Genomic DNA, 25,223 nt, shown 5'->3' with positions numbered 1-25,223 from the left:
TGTATGTCAAATGCTAAGAGAGAAGAAGTGGGAAGTAGTACAGAGAAGTAGTGAGATCAGACAATTGCTCTTTTCCTGAGACAAAGGTCAATAGATATCATACTGAAAGTGACTTTATTGGTCATAATCACTAGTGTCATCACAATACATTTCAAACAAAAACAGTTGAAACATGAAAAAATAATACCACATGAAAGGAAAGAAGAGTTACAACAAGACAAAACAGACAATCCAATGAAAATTAATTCAAAAACATGTGCAGATAAATTACCTAAAAAAAGCACATGGTGTCTCCCTATTAGATTTTCTAACATAGGTCATAGGCTACTGTAGTCAGTGGAGGTGCACAGAAAACAAGAGAGGGAAGGAAGAGAAGGTAAAAAGGGTTCAGGTTGAGAAACTAATTACATCCTGTGAACACAATTCCTTCTAAAAGATCAAAATCTGATTGCGTTCAAGTGGACACTCTTTCCACTGTTCTTCGAATTGCGTGAAGCTAAACGTCATCTCACTATTCTTGGGACCAGTAGTTCACCCAAGAAAAGGTATTTAAACCTTAAGAGAAATCCAAATGACTTCTCAGTGCCACTGCGCTGAAGGTGCTGCGTATCACTATACAAAAAGCAGATGCCTATGAAGTTGGTCAGACTCCAAAAACAGTGTAAACATACAATACAAATCAGGGAAAAACACACGACAGAGTGAGAAAAACGTCCCATTCATTCAGGAGTTCAAATTAAAAAGTTCTAAATCCAGCAAAAGAGCTGGGGGTCTCTAAGGTTCAAGGGAATTATCACAGAAAGGAACATTCTCCCTAACAGGCCCATAGAATCATTCGGGTGACAAAGTAAAGTAGAGCAGTCTACATTATAAATGGATGTAGATACATTATCAAATCAGACGTACAACCGTGCTGGCTGACCTGGGTCACATGCACTACCTTTATGACTGGCCTGGATTAGTGCCTCCCTAACATCCATGAGGGTGATTTAGGTGTTTGAGTGAGGGCGGGCATCTAACTGGAAGACACTCAATAGTCTACTAATCTATAGATGCGAAGAGGGATGTGCTGTAACCACAGTATCAAAGGCTTTTGACATACACTGCATGCCCCAAAGCGGCCTGTAGCTTTAGGTCTTCCGTTGTGGTTGTTTACTTTTTAAGTAGTGGGGTGATAAGATTGCTTTTTATATTGAACCGTACTACCCATGTCTGAGAAACACTTTAATGCGATCTTTCATGGTATGAGTGATGTAAGAGAGGTCCACCCACAACCATTAAATTGAAGATATTGGACCTCAGCAAGTTGTATTGAATCACTGCATTAATCCTGTAGGGTGGTGGCTGGTAGCCTGGTTCTGGCGATCAACTAGCTGGGAAGTTGTCCAAGCAAATATGGAGGAGAAGGTGGTGGAGAGACTGGCAGAGTAGTTGGAAGTGGGGAGACAGGTGTAGAATTATGAGAAAGTTTTTTCTGTACCTAGTACGGTGATGTGGAAGCCAGACAAGAGCTGATATGTCAGTCACTCTGGGTCCTGTAGTGCCGAGGGGCAGAACTCTGGGGACTGTTTTTTTTTCCCACAGGCACTGCAACAGCAGCACATACTGAATGGTCAGAGATGAAAACCCTCAGATCAATGCTAGATGAGATGCAGGTGCAGACTGGGGAGAAGCAGCAATGTAATTGTAAATGTATCTGCACACCAGAGTCTGGTAATAGGGGGTTGCTGTTGCCCCACTGGCCAACTATTCTGCCAATGTTGGTTATGAACGGAGAAGGTCATCACAGATCGGCCAATTGTTGGCCAGTTTGCCACCTACCATGTTTAATGAACCTCTAATGTCAAGCACTGCATCAAAGTTATTTAGACTATAATAATGAATCATTTAATGTATAACATGTTTTTCATTTTTATACCCACCTCAACAGCTGTCCAGCTATTTCCAAATTCTTGTGAATTTGTTAGTTCAAAGTTCTCTGGAGTCTTCATTTCATTTATTGTTTTGAAGTCAAAATTTCCGCAAAGCCCAGTTAATTTACTCTAAAAACAAAATGCATGCCTATTAGTACTTTTATGCATAATTTCTCAGCAGTAGAAACACAAGACAAACAAACCAGATACATATTTATATAGTCATATTTTTGCAGAGCATGTTTGCGAAAAATATGTACAGAAATGTCACTAGAAATGAAAATAATAGTTTGGATTTGTAACAACATTAATTAATGTATCAGATATATGACCCACGTTTTAAACGCCTTTAAATGACATGGTACAGTGTCTTTCTGTGTACAATGTACTAATTCCTAGTTAAATTCATACTCAAACAACCATCACAGAATACGAACATGTGACAGAACAATAAAACTTATTTTCATCTGACCCTCTGTAAAGGTGAGTGCTTGTAGAGTTGCTCCTTCACACCCTCATATCGAGGTTGAATAAACAAAGTTTGAGAAATACACCCACTGCATAACAGACAATAGACAACAACGAGGCCAATATAAACACGCAGCCATGGGGTATCAGTACCAACAAGTAGTGAGATAACAATGGGAAAGTTCTGGTCTAGGGCATCAAGCTCTGGTTCGCTATGAACCCCACAAGGATGGGGTTGGATTGTGAATGAAGCAGCCAATAGTGAATGCTAATCTAGTACCAAGGATGATGAACAAACACATGTGTTCAAGCAACGTGTCCGGATCAGGATACTCATTCATATTCTGAAGCATTGATATTTTGGAAAGCAGTGGGCAGTAAATATGTATACGTGTATTCCTATTGAACATAGACTAATCCTGGTGAACTAAAGCAAATATACTGGGGCACACAAAGACATTGAACCTGTGCTAAAAACGCAATGTGAGACCAAACACAATGGAAAATAAAAAAATAAAAACACAAAAGAAGATATCAAATAAATAAATAAATATGAATTGAAAAGAATGTGGTGGAATGGTGAGATGAGAAACGATGAGTATCAGGAAACTGAAAGGAAGAAGAAGGCCTGTTTTTATAATGCGGTGATATTAAGTGTAAGTAAGTAGTCAATAGACAGAACAGACTGCGGGCCATTTGCTCAGAGCTGATCAATTGACTCATAATATATTCCTGTTTTAAGGTCAATCATGTTCTAAGTTGCGACTTAGGTGCAGCTTCCCAGCAAATGTTTAGATGTTACCATAACCACTTTCGTCTGATGAGTTCTGACCGAACATTTTGACAGGAGTGCATGTCTTATGTTGCTCTCCTGATAACCCAAGGTACTCAAATGTAAAGGTCACGCCATGTACCCTTAGGTTCCCAAGGGTAATTACCCCCACTCAACGACTAATGACACGCTGCCTTCTGCACTGTGATTTCCTTTGACCAATTCATGGAAGCACGGCACAGCTGTACTCCAATGGAGCATGTAGAAGCAATCTCTTTTCCTCGAGTGAAGGGGCATGTTCCTACAGTTGGACAGTGGTCCTGCAATGTGTGTGTGGGATAGGACTCCTCTGCCTGGCATTCCAAAAATACACAGTGTGCTCAGGCCAATTCTGTCCATGACTATTTTTGTGACTGGCATGTCTGGAGTCAATCTACAACCTAAGCCTTTGCCTGGGAAGTAGCCTATGAAATGTAACTGTACGAGCACCACTGATTGGGTCCTATCAAAAAGTGTAAATGAATTAACTTTAGTGATTGGGGCTTATCCTCCTGTACAAAACCATTAACCTAGACATTTGGAGGGCCTGTTCATTGCTATACAGCAGGATAATATAAACAGAATGAAAATTCCCTGCTGAAGTAGTTTCCAGAATTTAAGGCCTCTGGCAGAAGAAGCTCTGCATGGTGCCTCTGGAAAATGCACTACACATATTCCATATTGAGATCCGACCAGTGCTCTTATCTCTACTGGATCAGCCTGGATGAAGTCTTAAGTGTCATCACCTCTCAGGTTCATAGTCCAATTCAAGGTCACGACCTGACCACTAGGATGGGGAATGTGCAGGAATTAAGTTGTCCATAGCTAACAGAGCCAAAGACCTGCAGCAACAAAGGCCAACATTACTTTAAGAAATCTTCTTATCGTGATGTTGTTACTTAGTGCCATCATACAAGCTTAGAAGCGTATACACTCGACCAGGTGGCTTGCACCATTTCTCAGCATATTAGACTGCACCTCTCACCATCTCTGACACCTATCCATTTTATTTACACTGAATGAGAACTCAGAAGGCCTCTCAGGAATTAAACCTGCTAATCTATGAATAATTGTAAACATGCACTCTTGATCTGGGCAAGCTACTTTTTGTAAACTTGCAAAATATCTTGTCGCTTGACTAGAAATTAACTGCTTTGTTTGCCGAGCAGTATATAGGCTTTGTTACATAATAATCTTTAGATTTCATGCGCATTAGAAATACATTCTCAAAAATCCAATGAGAGTTGATCAGAAGTAGAAGTTGTGAATGTTGCAAGTGAAAATGTTGAATGTAGCATATCCTTTAGTAACACACATAATAAGGCTATGATGAAGAAATAGAAACATATTAATTGATTCCAGTTACGTCAACGCAACACAAAAAAAGAAGGAGCTATACCACATTCTGCAGGGCTGCCTGCACTCGGATTGCTGGTTTGTAGTGACAAAATATGGATTTCACATGGCTACTGGAATGTTATATTTACAAACTTGCATAATAAACATTCTGGCTACTTGCAATGTGAGCTCACCTGCCACTGTGGTCCAACTTGTATGTGGACAGTTGTTCTTTGATCCCATAGGATGGTTATATGTTCTTTGGAGAAATGAACGAAGGTAAAGAATCCTGCTTGCCATACGTGGATGTTTTGTTGCTTGTTAATAATACTTGAAACGCTCTGTTCAAAGCAATAGAGATCAGTTAGCCACTTAAAATAGTCAAGCACTTTGTGCAGTTATAAAGCAATCATGCTGTAGTCAACAGTTTTAGAAAAGATTCCAAACCTGTCTTATCAGAATTATGTTTAGTGTTAAATTTCAATATAATTAGTTTAATATTAGTTTAAAACTATACTGAATTCATCCTTATTTATTAAAAAAAAGTGACCCACTCGTACAGTGATTGAAACATACTGCAGACAAATGAGCTCACTCTTGTACAAAAACACTTCTACATCTTTTCGGTTTGAAGTAGTATACATGGAATGGAAAAAATAAAAGTAAGATATTCGTAGCAGCACATTGTAACCTTTTAACATAGCTGCTGGTTATTCTGTCATGCCACGTTTTTAAAATTAGGTCTCTCAAGCCCTTCCGTCTAGTAACCATGACAAACCACTGTTCACTCCCGCAGTACCCCTCCGGCTCCACTCTCTTGACTCTACTTCAATGTCCAAACTCCACTTACCACAGACTTCACTGGCTCGACAGCCCATTTACCACAGACTCTAACTACTTCAGAATTCCTTTACTGCACTGACTCTCCATTCTACGATGACTCAGTCACCTAGCATCTAACCCTACAACATCTGGATTCTGTTAGAATGGTCCCGCTGACTGCTGGCTCCTCTGACACACGTTACCTCTCTCTTTCACCATCCTTTTGTCTCGTGGTTCCTTCCTTCACCCGTTTCTTTGCCCCTTTGAAGTTAGATTTGGCTATTCCGCTTGAAAATATAAACTTTCCACTGGATATTTTGTGTCACTGATTTGAATTATTGCTTTCTTGCCCAGCACATGAGAGAGATCCAGGGAGCCTCTTTGGATCAGGAAGCATGGATAATCACCTCAGATTAATAAATCTATGTTAAAAAAATAAACATTACATCTACCCAGGCACAGTCAGGAGTGTCTGAAGTATGTGACATAGTTCGACTGATTTCAGGTGCTAACGGTAGGTTAACATGGGGAGACGCCCCTTAACTTAGGTCAGTTAAGCTATTGTTGGAACACCATGTTAACCAAATGAAAACTACACCACTTGTTATTTAGAAAAAAAACAGGCATCAATTCGAGCCTTATTAGGGTATTGCCTCATGGCTAGTAGATCCACAGAGCAGCATTTAAAGCATTTTAATATGCTCATATACTACACACTAACAACGAGTGATGGCTGTGGCCCCTGGTGGCCATAGAGAGTTCTATTAAAGTCCTGACCAAGATTGTTAGGAACCTCCAATCCATGGCGAGAACATTGCAACGCTAAGAGAAGACTTCTTAGAAACTCAAATACTACTCGTCAGTCAACCTAACAATTCCAAACAATGACAATCAGAGGAATACTCACAAATCAACCAGAACAAAGGGCTCACACTTACCAACACAAATTAAAAAGAGTGAACGCATCAAGTGAGCAGAGAAAATTAACACCCCACACACAAAGCAACCAAATCTGAAAAAAATCAGGGCGCTTTCACTCGCACATCCTCAATGGTGTGCCATATTGCATGCACTAAATAGCCAACTGTCAATTTGTATGTGGTCAAAATGGAGCCAAACCTCAGAATAAATGAACTTGCTTCACTATAACACTGCGCACAGGAATGCTGAACCAGTGCAGAACATTTTGCTGATTTAAACCTGATATTAAGTACATACGTATGAGCATTCTGAATAGGGTGTTTCAAGCACAGAGAGACAGAACCACTGGATTATATTCGTGCAGATATTGTTATCCCATTTCCCAACATAAAACCCTAATTCGCGACTGCAGACAGTTTACAGCAATAGCAAACCGAGCTTGGCCTTCATCTTTGCTCCAGGGTAGATGCCTAACCAGATCGTTATGCTGATCAACTCTATCGAAGCGTGATTTCTCCTTCAATGCTAATAACAGGGTGCCTATTATTTCAGAGGGGGGGTTTAACAATAAGACCATTTGCACATCACTTGCACTCATTTCTACGAAACTGTCCCACAGGACAACCGACTAGAGTACACAGTCATTTAAAAGTAGCTCCTCCACAATCGACACCGATCCCACATTTGCCTCTCGCGCTCAGCAGCATGCAGTTTAAATTAATGGTTGAAACGGAAATGGAGCAAACAGAATTCATATTTTTACCAAACCTGCATTTCCCCTTTTTTCTTACCATAAACTTCAAGCAGAGAGAATGCATAATACGAGAACATCCTCAGCAATTAAATGATTGATATAATTGGTTATTTATAACACACTTAATGCCCAGAGGTTTCTAAGCGTGGACCCAGGAATCGAACCTGTGTTGCTCCATGTCATCTTGCTTCCAAGACGAGCACGTTGCCCCTGAGCCCCTGTGCTATACTCCCGAGCAATCCTATGTATCGATGTTTTATTGTCTCCAGGGCCAATGTTTTATGACTACTACCTTTTTTTCATTCGTCTGGGAATGATGTAGGTATTTGTTGTAATTCAGTGTTTGTGTACTGTTCTGTACTTTCATGGTTATTAACCGAAATAAAGTTGAATTGTTTGTTTGAGAACATTTAGCCTGTCTTTCCTGTTTTCATCTAAGCAGTATACTTTTTACAGACTTTAACCTACAGTTAGACAACTTTTCCCTAAAAGTTCTCTTTCAGTTGCACTATACCTAACAGGGGACGGGAACAATGACGTCTTCCAAGTGACGAGCTAAAAAATAAAAGTCAGACAACAGACATGCTATCTGTTTAGGAAGAAAGATTATTGATGTATGAAATATATGTCGTGTGATTTCTTGTCTTATATTGAGTGTGGTATTATGACTGTTATGCCTAGCCTAAACTGATATGACTAGAGCAAAACGTATCAGTATGCTATGTAACTGTATACAATGTTAATTATAAACGCTAGAACAGGCTGCACTATCCTCATCCCCCTGGGCCATTGTCATCAAGACATCTATTAAAGAAACACATTTTACTCCTTGTTGGATAGTTTACCTGCTTTTTCCACCTCTCTTACAAAAGAAAATAATGTTTGGCTCCACAGACTGCAATATTGATATGGTACGGATTTTACTTTCCAGACTCATGTTTCTTTGCTATTAGTTGCTTTGTGTCACATGTGCTGTGCTCCCTTGCTTGACATTTCTTTCAATGCTAGTTAATTACGTTCACATGCGTCTGAAATCATTTTGAAATTGGTCTCATATCTTTGTGCTACAGATTTATATGATGAGCAATTCCTCTAAAATCCTCCATGGTCCCGGGCTGGCTGTGCCACCGCTGGTGGTTCTTGCTATATGTATTCAGCTATAGACCATATTCATATGAGCTCTTTCGTAGTGAGTTGTGTACTGTTTTCCAGCTGCAGGGGCAGCACATAAAAAATAAAGTCACCTGTGTCAGGGGTAGATAATCAACAGTTTATTGAGGACACACAAGCTAAGATTAAGCTCTTGCTCAAGATAAATAAGGCACAGCATTCAAATAATTTTGCTGGGTGACAAAGGAATACCAACCCTATCCTTTTAGGTAATGGATTCTCCATGGTACCACATGCGGCTAAGGGTTTAAAACATGTTGGAATGAAGGATGTACTATCCAGTTTGGCTGTCACTTTAGATGGTCTGTCTATTTCTGTACCCAACTGCATAATGAGGTCCAAGGCTGCCACCGTCTCAGAGTATTAAGCACTTTTCCAATCCCTGAAAAAATCTGGAATCCTTCCCATTTAAGCAATAGAAGTTAACAATGCGCAGTTCTTTATCCCTTGCCATAGCATACAGCTAAGAGAATCTTCATGCTGTATGAAACTAGTTTGACAGTATCAGGGAAATGACAGTAGCATGTGTCCTATTCATGACCTCTGAAGCTAGCCCTCAAGGCATCAATTGTGACTTCCATTTGCTTTGCTTCTTTATCTCATGTGGATTCAAACACTATGGGCCTCATTTACAAAACTCTCCACTGAAAAAGTAGACTCTGCACCATGCAAAATGGATCTACCCAATTTACAAATTGGACTTGTTGTGGCCTGCACAATATTGCCACATGTCGTTGCAGTAGAGATGCAGGTGGGACAGCAGCCTCATCTACAGGCACCACCCATTCCCTTAGTAGGCCAACGGTCACATTGTCAGGACACAGGCAATCAGGTTGTACAAAGATCCATCACATGAAATGCAACCCCTTCGGAGCACACACAGTGAAGCCACCTTCTTGATATCCTTCAATGATGCAATGGGGCCAATCCAGCTTGCCCATCACAACACCCTGAGAATGTGCATCTGTGAGAAGCAAACTGTGTGTGCCCGATAACATGAACACTACAATGACTCCACATCCACCCCATCAAGTGCAGAAACCACCAACACAGTCATAGCAAGTGGCAATACATGTATTCTTGTCAGAGGCACAACATCATTAACAGAGTGAAACCACCCCCAGGCACAATATCACCATACCTTGTGCTCCCCTGGGTAGCATGCACCAATTGCAAGAAAGGGATCATGTGATTGGCATCTTCATGATGTCTCTATCTGTACCATTGTGGTCCTGCAGCACACTAATGCCATGTATGTTCTCCTGCAATAGGGAAAACCAACGACTGCCTACCCACACTCTCCATGCTCTCCATGTGCATGTCTCTGATACCCTCAACATAAACCCCATTCAATCATGAGTATGCTCGCCAGGAATACCAGAAAGCTAACTAGCCAACGACAGGGTACACAAATAGGAATAAAAAGGTAAGGTAGCACACACTTCACCCTCAACATTCCCTGTCCATATTAATGGGAACACATCAGCAACATGAAACATGAGAAGGACATTCTTGCATCTGACAACTGCACCTCACCAGTAATGCACCGCACACAACACCCACATGCATTCATGTAAACTGGATCATCCACCGATTTAGAATGAGACATCAGGTATTTTGCATGTCCATGCAACATGGACATGGGTGGACTGGTAACCAAAAAAGACCATGGAAATGATACCCAAAGGGACCCCATATCACATTCACACTACAAGGCTAACCCCATTTCCATGGGAAAATGTGGAAACACAACACAATTGAGGACCAGAGTGCAGCGGCCTACCATGAGATTACCAGAGTACCCAATTGGCCATTCTGACCCTCATCATGGAGTGGTTACTCAACATGACACATGGCAGGAGATAGCATGCAAGGCTGGCATGACAGGAGTGCCAGTGGAATGCCACACAAAAAATGAGGCCACTGCATCAGTCCTCACCAAATACACAAAGTGCACATGAACATCCTGGGGAGACTGTCTCCAAGCAGCAAGTCTGGGATGTGCAACCAGAAACCCAAAGCATATGCAGACACAAAGACATGTTGGCCAACTCCCACTTTCAGTGACAGTGACCATCACCCAAAAATCATCAAATCACATCACTCATGCCACCCCTATTTGTACCACAACCCACCATTATTGGGATGCATATGTCACTAGCCATGAACAAGATTTACACTTTACAACCTTACCTGCTGGTACAGCTGTGGTGCTGTGAATCCATCACCACATACACTTAACACTGGGCTTCTGCATTGGTGCTTGAAGGGCCAGTGTCCAGCAAAGGGAATGGGAAGTCGGGTGCAAATAGGGTGCTGGGGGTCCTCTCCGGGAGTGTGGGCCCTGGATGAGACTGAGACAAAATACTCAAAACCCAGCTGAAGGAGTCAGTCATATAAACTGCACATATGCACATCAATGTGGAATGGAATGTGCAACTTTATGTGGGAGGCTGTAGCAGTCCACAACACCACATCAGTTGACTCCACTGAGCAGGGATGCATGTCCAGTCCTCCAGCTTGAAATGCCCTCAAGAGAGGGCAATGGCCCTGCCATGAGGGAATAAGAATGATTACACAGTTCACCCTGGATGATGACAAAAAAGGAATAGAGTCCACCTTGGACGGGGTAAAAAACTAAAACAGTCCACCCTGCATGAGGACAAAAAAGAAATATAGTCCATCTAGTACACGGGTAAAAAAACAATACAGTCCACCCTAGGCAAGAAAAAAATGAAATATAGTCCACCTTGGATAGGGGTAAAAAACAAATAGAAAAACAAAAATGGTCCACCCTGTAAGGGGCGGGGGGGCACAAGTGTCAAAAAGTCAAGTGAAAAAGCATGCCCCCTCCACCAGGCATGGACACTGGGGCGCATGAAGAAGAGGTGGCAGTGTCAAGAGGATAGGGGTGTGTGTCAACATGGCCAATGGAAACATGTGCAATGTTCAACTGGAAACACCATGCGGTGGTGGATCCTCGGATGGTGCATGCTGACCAAGCATTGCCAAAGCCTAGTCCACATTGGCTAGGACCACTCATGAGAGGGATGCGTGGATGAGGGTCCCAATCACTACAAGGTCCTGGTGATGTACGTCCATAGTAGTCTGAATCAATATGCATGCTGACCCTTCATGTCTCTAACTGCAGGATGTCCTATGTGACAAACATTTCATCATGCAGAGACTGCCTCATGGTATCTGTATCTTGACAGCAGTATTGCCTTAAAGACAACATTTCTGCCAGCAGGCATTTACTCTGGGCTTCTGTGTCTTTATGTTGGGCTTCCTTTAAAGCCAACATCTCTGCCTGAAGGCATGTTGTCATGGAAGCGGGAAAACATGTAGAAGGCCACTAACCTGGATCAGATGGCAGTTCCTTGAAGTCAGGAAAACCCCCCTGAGAACCTTACAGCCTTCTGCCTGATTAACAGGGAACAAAGGTATGCAGTGCCCCCAGGGAAACCCTCTGGGGAAGAAAACCCTACGTGCCGGAATTGAGAGTGTAGAGTCGGGGTTGGTCTATGGATCACTGAATGCCATACTGGATGCCCTCAGGATAGGACTGCCTCAAGGAGTCTGTCAGAGAGAACAGGAGAAGTGAGTATACAGAAAGGTGTGTTAATCCTAACGCCTAGAAGAGGATATACCTGTCTGAGAATGCTGGAAGAGGTGAATCTGGGTGATTCCGTGGGGAACTCTGGGCTTCCTATGATGGAAGAAGGAGGATTGCGATAAGCACAGGTAGAGCCCTAAAAAGAGAGAAAGAATCTGTTCCAGCCCTATTGATCTTTCTAGGTAGTCCGGAAGGGAGACTATGGATTTGTAGTCTGTGGGTTGCGGTAGCCGATTCTTTTGTAGATACAACTCCTAAAATGGCAAAAATTTGGGGACGCAAGGTCTCTGCTGAAATGAATTAAAACAGATGAGATCAGAGAAGATCTGTGAGAAAATGATTGCGGAAATGTGCGTGCATTATCCTACCATGTTCGGTTGACACGGGAGGTAACAGGAGAGTTGGAAACCGGTAGCTGACTTCCGTGAATGGCGGGAAAGAAACGTTACCAAAGGATGGAAGGATGCAAGGGCGTACGAGGAAGGCGGATGTAACCGCTGGGGTAAGAGATCTAGAAAGGTCAGAAATATGAAAGCATGTAATAAGAATGATACCAAGAGAATGATCATCCTAGGTACGTATGGAGTGTCATGCTCGGGAGTAGCGATGCACAGTGGCTTAGTGTCAGACTGTTGATATCCCATTTCGTGACACAATGGGGGCAGAGACAAACAGCACTCGGGAACAGCTAGTCAAGCACTGGAGCATGGTGCCTCCAGGTACCCATATTGGGATGGGCTAGAGAAACAGCATTCCGGATTCTCCCGCGGCACCACCAAGACCAGCACCTATAGTGAGACGTGACACATTTCTTCTGGGCTTCTGCGTCTTTATGTTGTGATTCCCTTAAAGTCAGCATCTCTACCAGCCAGAATTTACTGTGGTATTCTGCATCTTGATGTTGGGATTCCCTTGATGCCAACATCGCCACACTGCAGTGTTTCCATCAAGGCATCCTCCATCACCTGCCGCTGGAGGTCCCTAGAGGCCAGGTATTCATCATGCAGGAATTGCCTGAGAGCTGAACCATCCTTAAGAATTGCATTCCTCAGTTTTTGCACGTCCTCTCTCCCAACCTGGCGCAATAGGCATTGTTTGTTGGTGCGTGCAGCAGTTGAGAGGATTGCATGTTAAGCCAGGCAATGAATGCCCCTGGCCATCTCCTGCAGAAACCCGCCCCGATGGGCACTTGCACGCAGAAACTCATCCTCCCACTCTGAGTGTCCGGCAGGCACATGTGCACAACATGTGCAGGGCCTACCAAGGCGCGATGTTGAAGCCCGGACCCGTTGCAGTGAGCTCACTATCATTAGCTGGCAGTCTGCAACTCTCGGGTTGACTCCAGGCTCCGCTGCTGGTTCCATTATGGGCGAAGGCAATCTTGCAGACACTGTATCTGGCAGGATGCAGGACTTCCCACTACCAGGCCCAGGGTCTCCTGGCTCTCCTCCTCAGAATCAGCAGCCTCAAGGAACACGAGGACCTCCATGACATCCGGATTACTCAGTGGTGAACCCTGCACCATGTCCTTCAGAATGCCCCCCAAATCAGATTCAGCAGCATCATCTTAAAGGATAGTTCCGGGACTTTTTTTTTTATTGTCCCTACGGTTCGGCCATGTGTTTTTAAGCATAAATCGGTAGATCGTAGAAAACATTCCTATGGACCTTACCCGACTTTTCGTCCATTAACGCACTCGAAATCAGCCGCCATTTTGTGATAATCCTATCATTTCCCCCCATCGACCTGGCTCACCTGCGTTTGCGGCACTAAATCAAATCCCCCGCCCCTGAGCCTGACATCAGCAGACGCGTACCGCCCATTTCCCAACGCCAAAGCACGTTTCGTGTCAACAATCGCTGCGCCTCAGCTAATGAAGTGTCGCCATGGAAATGGCAGGACGCCTCTTTCCTCAATAAGTATAAACACACAGTTTCACAACACACAGCAGCAGATTTTCGATTCCATTACTCTCTCTGTGTTACTTTGAGTATTCTGTGACTCGTTTCTGTGCTCTGGTCAGCTACCTTCGCCGCTTCTAGGCCTTGTGAACACCTGTACCATCTCTGTAAATTATTTTACTTTCTTTACCACACAATGGCTACAATAATGCCGTATATGTACGAGCCCGAGTACACCGAGGAGGAACTACTGGAAAGGCAAGCACGCGAAAACAATGGGGATTCGGCGGCAGTTGGGAGGACCAGTCAACGGATGAAGAGCCTGGACCATGTCGCATGGACGGCGTCTCCACCTGGTGCACGTGCAATCGGTGCAAGCTAATGCCAACTGAGGAGGAGAACTGCTGCTGCCGTGAAAATTCCGGGTGCTTGGCCTACATTTCGGAAGGCGAGCCAAGTCCGCAATGCATCTCCGAGCTGCCAGAGTTCAGGGAAGCCTGCCTCTCACGGACCGTGTTGAGGATGATGATGGTGCTTATGTACGAACTTCGCGGCACTGTTTGTCCGCGTAATCCGAGTAACGAGTAAGTATACTCTGGTTGTGATGTCAGTGATGCCACTACTATTTCATGGTCGTCTCCCACATATAAAATTACATCTACATATCATTCGAACGCATGTAAATTGGTTCCATATTGTGCATTTTCTAGATAGAATTTTTTTCAAAGCAGATTGACATTTTTTACCTGAATCGACATTGATAAGAAAGTTTTGTCATTTTAATACAGTTTGCATCTTTCTTTTTCACAGGTGGTACAGGCTGGTGGCCTATCGTTGCTTCACTTGGTGGCTTCACGGGAGGCTCGGACACCGCGTTCGGAGAGTAATACCTGCCTGTGCGGTACTTGCCATTAGACAACATTTCCCCAGCGACAGTGGACAATACCGCGGATTTTCCCTGGATGTGCTGCAACCGGAACTTTACAATGTGTAATGTTTATTATTTATGTTCAATTGAAATTAAGATCTAAAATAAAACCCAACATATATTTTAACAATGGTTGTTTTGATTTTTTAAATGAATCTAGTGTGTCTCCATTGAATAGTCTTCCTGTGCCTTGTCTTGTCACACCACATGTCTGCACCACAACTGCACCCATATATTCTCCTGGGAGGGTGAGGTATTTATAAACTCACCCCCCTGCCTTCCATGTACTAGATCCTGCAGCCTGCCTCTTACATGCAGTTAGATGGCCTCTCCTTGGTGAGGCCCTGCGGCAAACGAGTCTTGTCTGCACGACCACCGCCCCAATCCACCCCCCCGCCCTATCAAAGGCAGTTCGCACCGGGGTACTTGCGCTGGCAAGTGGAGCTGTCAGGGAGCGATAAAGGCCAAGAGGTGCCAAAGACCATGTACACTTCAAAGTGGTCTATAGAGCATGGTTGTTGTTGTTCCCATGTCTACCTCCAGACCCCGTGTCTCCTGCCAAGCATCCCCCCTCACGCTGGACGCCCCCCTGCAATCCACATAAGTGTGTCTCCATTCACGAGTCTTCCTGTGTCTTGTCTGCACGACCACCGCCCCAATCCACCCCCCGCCCTATCAAAGGCAGTTCGCACCGGGGTACTTGCGCTGGCAAGTGGAGCTGTCAGGGAGCGATAAAGGCCAAGAGGTGCCAAAGACCATGTACACTTCAAAGTGGTCTATAGAGCATGGGTTGTTGTTCCCATGTCTACCTCCAGACCCCGTGTCTCCTGCCAAGCATCCCCCCTCACGCTGGACGCCCCCCTGCAAACCGCATAATGCCACGACATATTCACGTCATTCATTCACAAACACACCCCTGTTTCGAATTCTTTATAACCCACTTCATATTTCTAATGAGAACTTCTTTGCGCTTTGCTAGTCAACCCGTGAAGGTGCTGGTTATCTGCTCTTCGTCTCTGTGAACTTCCGTGACCACTTCGAGCAAACTCGTCAGTTTGCAACCTGTGAACTGCTCCCTGTTCTACGACAAGAAACTACTCTGATCCCTGCATCTAACTGTTTGTTCGTCAAGGTAAGGCCATGTACCATAATAATTTTGCGTCCAATTTTTTAATTTATATCTATTTGCTAGTAGTCATCAAATTGCATCCATGTTTTCTTTTCGTTGAAGACAGTACATGCAAGGAACTAGTCACATGTTCTGAGTTTAGTCAAATTATTTTTCTATTTTTTTAAAGTTATTCAAATACTTATCCGCATGTGAATAACGTGTATAGTTCCAAGAACCAAAACGAACCTTGCATTGAACCTTTTATGTGTCATTTAATTTTTTAACACATTGGTATTCATAGAGAATTGTTGATCTTTACTTTTCAGAACTTTCCACAATGCCTGCCTGTTCCATTGGCGGTTGCCCTTCGAAGACCCATAATAAATCTGAAGGTACTATAATGCATGTTTTCCCTAAGACAATAGATCAGATAAGAGAATGGGTCCGATATTGCGGATATCCACCGTCTGAGCTTGAAAGTAGAGTCCTAGAAGTCTTTGCGGACAAGAGGGGTGATCGATACCGCATCTGCAGCAGGCACTTTAGCTCAGACATGTACTCCACATCATTGCTAATAAAGAAGAACACACCGCGAGCGAAGCGAAAATTGCTCTCAACCGCTATTCCCACTCTATTCGTCCACATCCCTCCACTGGTGAGTCAAGTTTACGGATTTAGCTCTCGGCCTTGCGGTAGTGTGTAGCATTAGCTAACAATAATTTCCCCATTTATGTATCCACTCAATATGAAGGCGGAAGATTCTCCATCCGTGTCGTTATTGCAGTCATCAGCCACTTCAAGCGCCTATCGGGTAATCTTACTTAGCTATTCTGCCACTGACTTGTTTTAGGCATGTAAATCAATAGTTTTAATTTATCGTGTAATTATTTTACCTAATGGTACACCCTAGTACTCGTCCTCTAGTCTTTGTTTTCAGTTATAATTATTGTTATCCAAAATAATGCAAGTATTGTCTTTCAGGGAGATGCAGAGGAGTCCAACGCATTGACGACAACCGTTGATGTCACTCAGATGCTCGAGGTACGTTTCCGGACAGTTCCATCGATGGAGATCATCAGATCTTGCATTCTTGTAGCGTGATTGTTACACACAATGTTTCTTTCGTTTTTAGCCATTGATATGTCCTTCTGTCGTCGCCCTCCTATGTGTCTTCTTTTTTCAATATTGTGTTCATTACTAATGAAAGTCCTATGTTTCAGGGAGTCGATGGAGCATTAGTCCAAGAAGAAGGGGGAGCATGCAGTTACGGGTCGGCGCAACAGCTTGCAGAAGTGTGCACCGCAGTTACAGCGTCCCTTGATGTTCTTATGCATTTCGAGGTATGGATACTGACAGTTCGATCAAGCAAGATCATATGACGTGATTACATCCGCTATACTTCCTTCTTTATTAACGCAAGTACTATGTTTCAGGGAGATGACGGAGCTTCTTCTACAAGAACATCACCCCTAGTAGTTGATGCAGATCTCTGGGTGGTGACACTTCCAACGATCGAGCAAATCGAATCATATTTAGATATCCATTACTTATTTTAGACAACTGACCATTTGTGCAGGTCTATTTAGATGAGCCGTTGACGCCTGCACAAAGTTTATGTTCTTTTTAACAAAATAGAAAACCATACTAATGCAATTACTGTGTTTCAGGGAGTTGCTGAAGCGTCATCTTCAATAATATCATCAATGGAAGTCTATGCGGAGCCCGAGGTATGGATCTTGACAGTTCCATCTAACTAGATCAACAATGCGTGAATAATTGTCGTTTGAATGTTCTACACAATGCGTTCATTCGTGTTTTGCTATTGAGATGTACGTGGGTATTGGTCCCCAAGTACATTTTGTGTTTTCAATATTATTATACATACTAATGAAAGTTCTAAGTTTCAGGGAGTCGATGGAGCGTCAGTGCGTGATGGATGTGCTTATCATGGAAATATAGTCGTTGCTGCGCAAGAGGAAGTGGAGACATGCACACACGAGTCGGAGCAACAGCGTCCAGATGTTGAAGTTCGAGGCAAGAAAGTTTCAAAGAAAAGAAATCAAAAGAAGGTTAGTGTCCTGGTCACTATATTATGTTGTTTTCCACTGTTAATAGTTCAATACTGTAAGTTGTGTTTAAACTGAACATCCCTTTTCCAATCTGTCCTCTAGTTGCGAGTGGGTGTACGAACTAGATCTACACAGACAGTGAAGCGAACGAGAGATGTTGCTTGTCAAACCTTTTGGCAGGGACTTGAGACTGGAGATGCATCGTGCCAATGGGAAGAATATGAAGTGATTGACAACGGAGCTATACCACCACCAGCCATTGATAGTGAATGTCCTCCTGGTAGTTCGGATGCAGTCGGAGATCAATTCACAGAATCCACACCCGCAAAAACTAAGACCGCGAGAAAGTTGAAGAAATTGTTGTATTCTCCCATCGCCGGAGAAGGAACAGATGTTGCAATGGAAGAGAATGAAATGGACGACAATGAAACACCATCAATATCACTGAACATAGCGGAAGACGATATCAGAGATTGTACCTTTAATGTGAGTGACATGTCCTCAACGTTACAGGCTGAACCAGCTGGGATGCAGAGTGACAGTATAAGGAAAGAGGCCAAATTCATTGTATTCGATAGTTGTTTGATTGATATTATTATTAGGATGAAATGTGGGCATTCGGTTGGTGGGGAAGTATGTGGGGAGCCATTGATTAATGTGACTCGTGCAATTCGAGGCACTAACCTTAAAATACATGCCACCTGTACAAAATATCATCCTTTCTCATGGTCTGCACAACCCATGCTGGGGCAACTGCCAGCAGGCAATCTACTTTGTGCAGCGGCCGCACTTTTTAGTGGTTCAAGTTTTAGAAAGTTAGAGTATTTCTTTCAGTTTGTGGGAATCCATTTCATTGCGAAAACTCAGTTCTACAAATACCAAACCGATTATCTATTTCCACCCATTAGCGAAGCTTGGAGAATGGAAAAAATGTCTATTGAAAGTACATTCGCGGGCAAACGGTTCAGGCTAGCCGGTGATGGACAGTGCGACAGCCCAGGATTTTCAGCCAAGTACTGCACCTACCACTTTCAGGACATGGAAAGTAAGAAAATTGTGAGTTCGGTGGTCGTGCAGGTGTCACAAAGTACATCCTCAGTGGCCATGGAGAAAGTTGGCTTTGTAGCATCATTGCAAGAACTACAATCGCGGGGAATGGTGATCGACCTGATAGCCACGGACAGACACGTTTCAATTGCCAAGACAATGAGAGAAGAGTACAAAAATATAAATCACCAATTTGACGTATGGCATCTTGCAAAAACAATCAATAAAAAAATGTCGGCTGCAGGTAAAAAAAAAGATATGCAAGGTATTTCACAGTGGTCCAAGTCAATCAGCAACCATCTTTGGTGGAGCTCAAAAACATGTGGAGGGTCGTTGGAAATTCTACTGGAAAAATGGCGGTCAGTAATGCTACACTGTAGCAACGTTCACCGCTGGACCACAAACCAACATTTCCACAATTGTGAACATGGCCATTTGTCCACAGAGGAGGCACGGAAGAAGAAGTGGTTGATTCCTTCATCACCCACTCACAAAGCCATTGAAAAGATTGTATTTGATAAAACTATAACAAGAGATTTGAGGGGACTCACGGAATTCTGCCACACAGGAGATTTGGAGGTGTTCCACAATATGTGCCTAAAGTACAGGCCAAAACGATTGCATTTTGGCATGGAGGGCATGATAAATCGGACTCTTCTAGCGGTCTTGGCACATAACCATAATGTTGGCCGTCAACAAAGTAGGACGACCGGAACTTTAGGGACGCTTCGCTACAATAAGGCCTTCACTAAAAGAAGTAAACAATGGGTGATCAAACCAGTGTTTGAGGATATGCAATATGAGTTTATTGAGAGACTTATTGTTGATGTCCTAGATAGGCACATACATGGAGTTGTGAACGAACCTGTGCAGGGGACAACTGCATTGCCACCCAACATTGCCTCTGTTCCATGTCCACCTAAAGCAGAGCTCATTGAGAAATACACATCACGGTTTAAATGATTGTAATTTGATTGTCTGTTCTCTCGAGTCTCCTCATGTTGCAGGCCAATTGAATATGTGTATCTATGTAATGTGTAAATAAAAGTGATTGCTCAGTGTACATGCAATGTGTCTCTCCACCCTTGCCCCTCCCTTCACCGTGCAGTAGTGCGAACCACCCGGGTGTCACCTGTGACTTTGCTCTGGAGTCTCCTCATGTCGCAGGCCCATTGAATATGTGTAGCTATGTATTGTGTAAATAAAAGTGATTGCTCAGTGTACATGCAATGTGTCTATCCAACCTTGTTCATTTGCGCATTAAATTAAACCAAACAGTAATATAAATCATTTTTCAAAAAATATAGAATGTCTCCGTATTTATGGTTCTCTGGGGCTGCAAAGCACGCAGACAAAATGCAAAGATGGAGTGTAAATTTCAAGTCCTATGAGATGGCCTTACACTGAATGTAGCTAACTAGGAATGTGTGCTCGTTCAAAGTGAAGGTCAGCTGCTTTGATTTTTTGCTCGGGTGCCGGAATGGCCCACGACTCAGTATAAGGTTCTATTGTTATTTGACCTTGACAGGCCGGGACCATCCCGAAAGACTTCTTTTTGGGGGTGTGGTGCAATAACGTAAGAAACGATAATGGATATAATTTCAGAAACGAAAGCCATTTAATGTTCGTTCATTAGAAGAAATAACGTCGGCATAGAAGGAGTGGTATTTCGGGGCTGCCCTACGCACAGACACAATGGAAAATGCAAATATAATGTAAGTAACTCTTTAGATGAGTTTATACCGCAATTTAATTACTATACAGTAGCTTTAAAGACGGGTTAAGTTGTACTTGTTCGTTCTATGTGGCATATTGTTTTGTACCGCGCACTATCTTGAGGAGAACCATCTCCTTTTACGGAAGCACCTCAAAACCTTCCTCTTTGCTTCTGCTTTCTCTCTCCCTCTCCCCTGCTACAACTGGTCCACTGTCTGCGACCTCGGTCCTGGGCCCTTCCACTCTCCACCTGCACTGCCTCCCTGTCAACCCCTGCACTGGGGGACTGTCTCAGTATCCTACAGCCCCCCCTTCCCAGCACTTGTTCTGCACTTACCTTGCACTCGCCACCAGCTGGCCCTATGTATTTATTATTTTATGCTACTTACCTTGTACTCCACTTCCCCCCTCCCCTTCCCCTTGCACTTTTAACTTCCCCCTACCCCTGCACTTGCGCGATCTGAATGACACCTGGCCTAGTAGGATCGTTGTCTGTCTTCTCCTTGTCCCCCCCCCCTCCCTGCCTCGCCACGCCTTGGAACACTTGTGTATAGGCGCGTTGCAAATGCCATATTATATGATATCAGTGACGAAGTGGTCCACTGGCGCTCAGGCGGCTCTGAAAAAGGCGGAGGAGAGGGGGGGGTTACTGGAAATGACGTATAATACCCAGTTGCACTGTCCTAGCTATGAAATAATTTCCCGACCTAATATATAAAATGAATAATTTTAATAAAGATCTGATGGTGAGACTAATTTCATTTTTTATGTTTTTAAAACAGGTACATCCTTCATTATTGTATGTGTCACGAGTACCAGACACCGGCGGATGGCTTTTACAACCGCCAGTTGGTTCTCCGCGTGAACAACGTTACCACCCTGACCATTTTATGGGACGATCGCCAAGTACAAGTATGCCCTTACGCAGTACTAACGGCTAGATGCAACATACATACCGTTGTGGTGGCCTAGTGCCTCGTTGTTGGAACAGCCATGCGATTATCAGTGCGACCGAAGAGCTTATTTTATCGTAAACCAACACCCTGTGTACTGCACACGAACATCGCTTGCCTCAAGACGAACTATTTTGGATCGAGAGCAAAATAAAATGCAAATCGCTGAATATTCTCTAAACATTTGATGTCAAATAAATGTACTTTACCAAATTTACAATCTTGCGGTTTGATTTAAAAGTACAGTTTCATATTCCGAATTGTGGCACGCTGTGTTGTGAGCTGATCTGTGTTGGTTTCCGGGTTCTGTGTGGAGTCGCGTAGAAGACGCCTGGGCGCGTTTGCCTACGCAGCACAGTCACGTCACGGATAGAGGCGGGGAATATGAATGTTTTGATAAAGTCTGTTTCAGGGGCGGGGGATATGATTTAGTGCCGCAAACGCAGGTGAGCCAGGTCGATGGGGGGAAATGATAGGATTATCACAAAATGGCGGCTCATTTCGAGTGCGTTAATGGACGAAAAGTCGGGTAAGGTCCATAGGAAAGTTTTCTACGATCTACCGATTTATGCTTAAAAACACATGGCCGAACCGTAGGGACAATAAAAAAAAAGTCCCGGAACTATCCATTAAGAGTTGTCAGGCTCACTGATGGCGTGCTGCTGCACGAGGGGATTCCCACAGGGACAGCACCTGGGCTGCACTGGTGGATGGCTGTGCCTCATCCTCTGCCTCCTCCTCATTCGCTGCATCATCACCTGCACAAAGACAGACAACAATACACAGAGGCTTTACTACCTGGCTGAACAGGCATATGTCAATTACAATGCATGCAAACACAGCAGGTCCATTCACGCATACATCGCACATTGAAACTGGGAACACTGTAACTTGAAAGACACAGGTAACTTACATTCAATGACCTGTGCAATCATGTTGGTGTATATTAGCTCCAGCTTCATGCCGTGCATTGGAGGAGTAGGAGAACATACATACATCCAGACATGTATGAGAGTGGAAGTTCTACCAGAGGAATGATGGAGGTTGGTGCATCATTGCCGAGTCCCTACTCTACTCTAACCCATGTCTACTTGAAAAATGTCAAAGTGTCACCACTACTTCTGCTGACCAAACCTAGATGCCAGCATATATGTTGCCATAGGCCCCATTACTCCCATAACCACATTGCCCAATACCATATACGTGGTTATCCGCACACACATGCTAGTGGCCAGGGCCAATGAATGGACGACTCTGACAACATACAGACATTTGTGTACTTCCATGTAATTCCGTGTAAGACATAATTTCTTTCTGTAATACACTAGGATTACACTGTGTGTGTGTCCAATGAGATGTGTCTTACATGCCATTGCCTCACACAGGTGGATTGCCGTTGCAGTAACATTATGTATATAGAGATATGTACTGTGAGATCAATGTCAACTGCACACGTACATCAAGCATCCACCTCCTGGAAAGCACAACAAGTGATGGAAGTGACCATGGTAGCATTATTTCAGTCCTGATGGATGGGTGAGGAGGACCCCACCAAACTGTACCACAACATTTGACAGCATGTCATGCATAGATGGAAGCACATTTTACATGCACACATGGCACTCACCTGATGTGGCTGCGTAATTATCCATGTCTCCCATGCCAACCACTTGCTCACTGCTTATGAGTCCATTGGCAACCTCTTAAAATGGAGTCAGCTCATCCACATGTGGTGATCCAATAGCCTGGGCATAGGCCATATTGCTGCCAAGCTTATCACTGGTCCATCGCATGAGGCGCCCCATCCTCTTGTGGACCTCTTCCACAGTGTAAATCTCCACACCACAGATATTGATGTGGTATGTGACCTCCTGCCACATCCTCCACCACTGGGTCACAGAAAGGGTACTGCCAGCCCAAGGGTACAGGTCAACCCAGTGTTCATCAACATTGAGGATTGTCAATTCCTCATCTGAAAAGGGCTTCTTCCTTGGTGGCCCCTTCTCCCTACTTGACCTCTGCCTCTTTATGGGGTGCTTCCCTTTTCCTGTTCTGCAGGCTGGCTGGGCCCTCTTGCCCATTGTGGACCTTGGTAGTACAGGGGCATCTGAAGGCTCACCACCAGATTTAGGTGGTGGACCCTTCTGCCCTCTTCGCCGTCTTCGTCTTCTCCTTCTCTGTGGAGCCTTCTCATTAATGGTGCATTAGGGCAAGCTACACGTCAATATGGGCATAGAATCTGTGTGGCACCCCTAACAGTCTCCGCTTTCATGCATGTCAGGAAATGCACATCGCACCCCCTGACTATCTCCGGCACGGAGTACAGCAGGAATTGCACATTGCACCCCTAGCTATCTCACTCACACGCGCACGCCAGAAAATGAGCGTTGCAATCCCTAAATGTCTTTGTCACTGCGCACACCAGGAAATGTGTGTTGCACCCCTAAATATCTCCATCAGCGCTCACAACAGGAAATACGCATTGAACCCCCTAAATGTCTCTGACACTGAGCACGCAAGGGAGCACATGTCCTATACAGCCTTAAGCATATAGGCGTGCTGCGTCTGGCATGGAAATTACATGCATGGGCCCCTTCCTCTGATCTTCACACTCATGCATGTATGGGAGAAACCTGTTCCTCCTTCCTCTTGACATTTCTTGCCTTCTCCTGCCCTATATCACCTCCAAGCCTCACCATATCCTACTGCCTGGTAGAGTGTGACTGACTGCTGAACACCAGCACTGCCTTGGAGTGCCCGCTATTCCCTCATAGCCTATTCTCGTGTGACTCACCTGTCAGGCTCTGTGACCACCTCATCTGCCATTGTGGAACTTCCACCCATCTGTTCCACCACCATAGCTCCACAGCACGTGTCGTCAGGGCCCAGCTTCTACCCACCAGCCCAGTACATCGACCAGAACCCAGGTTGTGGACTGCCAACTTCACTGTAGCAGAAGTTGGCATTCTGGGTGAGCGGGTCCTGGCCCATTACTATGCCCTCTTCAACCCAAAGCAATAGTTTGGGATGTTTGGGCCTCTGAAGATCTGGGAGGACATCACAGCTGGCATCAACGCGGAGGGAGTGTAGTTTGTACCATGGACCACGCCAAGAAGCGCTTGGATGACCTCTGGATCCATAGCCAGGCAAAGGCAGACCTCAAGGCAGGTGCGACAGTGGAGGTGCACTGTGCATGCTGCCATCAGGGGTCACCCCTTCATCTCCGGGTCATGGAGAAATCCATGCATAGCACCTTGACCTGTAGGCACGCATCCAAGCTGCTGGTGAGTACCCACAGAGAGAACATGTCTACCGAGTTTGTGTGGCCCACAAGGATATGCATGATTTTAGCAAGTCTGATCTTTATACGACATCTGTGATACACAATTCTGAATTGGCATACCGCCTCATACTGATGCTGGGCATATGTGATGGCATACATCTGTGGAGTTGACAGGTGTAAGGTTGTGCTCAGTCAGTTCTTAGTGAGAAAGACTACTCGTGTGCATGCTATGTGAGATGCTGACAGCAAGGACTCAGACATGAACAGTTGCCAGATTGAGATTTTGCGAGGCATGCCTCCTCTACGGGTTGCTCAATTGCAAATGATTGCATCACCCCCACTCAGCAGCGGAGACTGGCACATGTGTACGGACATGTGGTAATGGCAATTTAGTCAATTTGA

General features: G+C 44.2%; 1 protein-coding gene across 1 annotated transcript in view; it reads right to left on the bottom strand.

Annotated features, from left to right (window-relative positions):
• OTOG (otogelin) overlaps positions 1-25,223 on the bottom strand; it is a 1,239,067-nt gene that overhangs the window by 707,368 nt on the left and 506,476 nt on the right. The window contains exons 24-25 of the mRNA XM_069625375.1: positions 4,725-4,871; positions 1,923-2,042 (exon numbers count right to left, since the gene is read on the bottom strand). Of these exons, the coding sequence (XP_069481476.1) occupies positions 1,923-2,042; positions 4,725-4,871 (267 nt within the window). The remainder of the gene's footprint in view (positions 1-1,922; positions 2,043-4,724; positions 4,872-25,223) is intronic.

This window comes from Ambystoma mexicanum, chromosome 11 (genome assembly GCF_040938575.1).
Source record: "Ambystoma mexicanum isolate Mex_15411 chromosome 11, UKY_AmexF1_1, whole genome shotgun sequence".
Classification (NCBI taxonomy): Eukaryota; Metazoa; Chordata; class Amphibia; order Caudata; family Ambystomatidae; genus Ambystoma; species Ambystoma mexicanum.
Note: the sequence above shows the minus strand (reverse complement) of the source record. Positions and strands in the feature narration are given on the sequence as shown.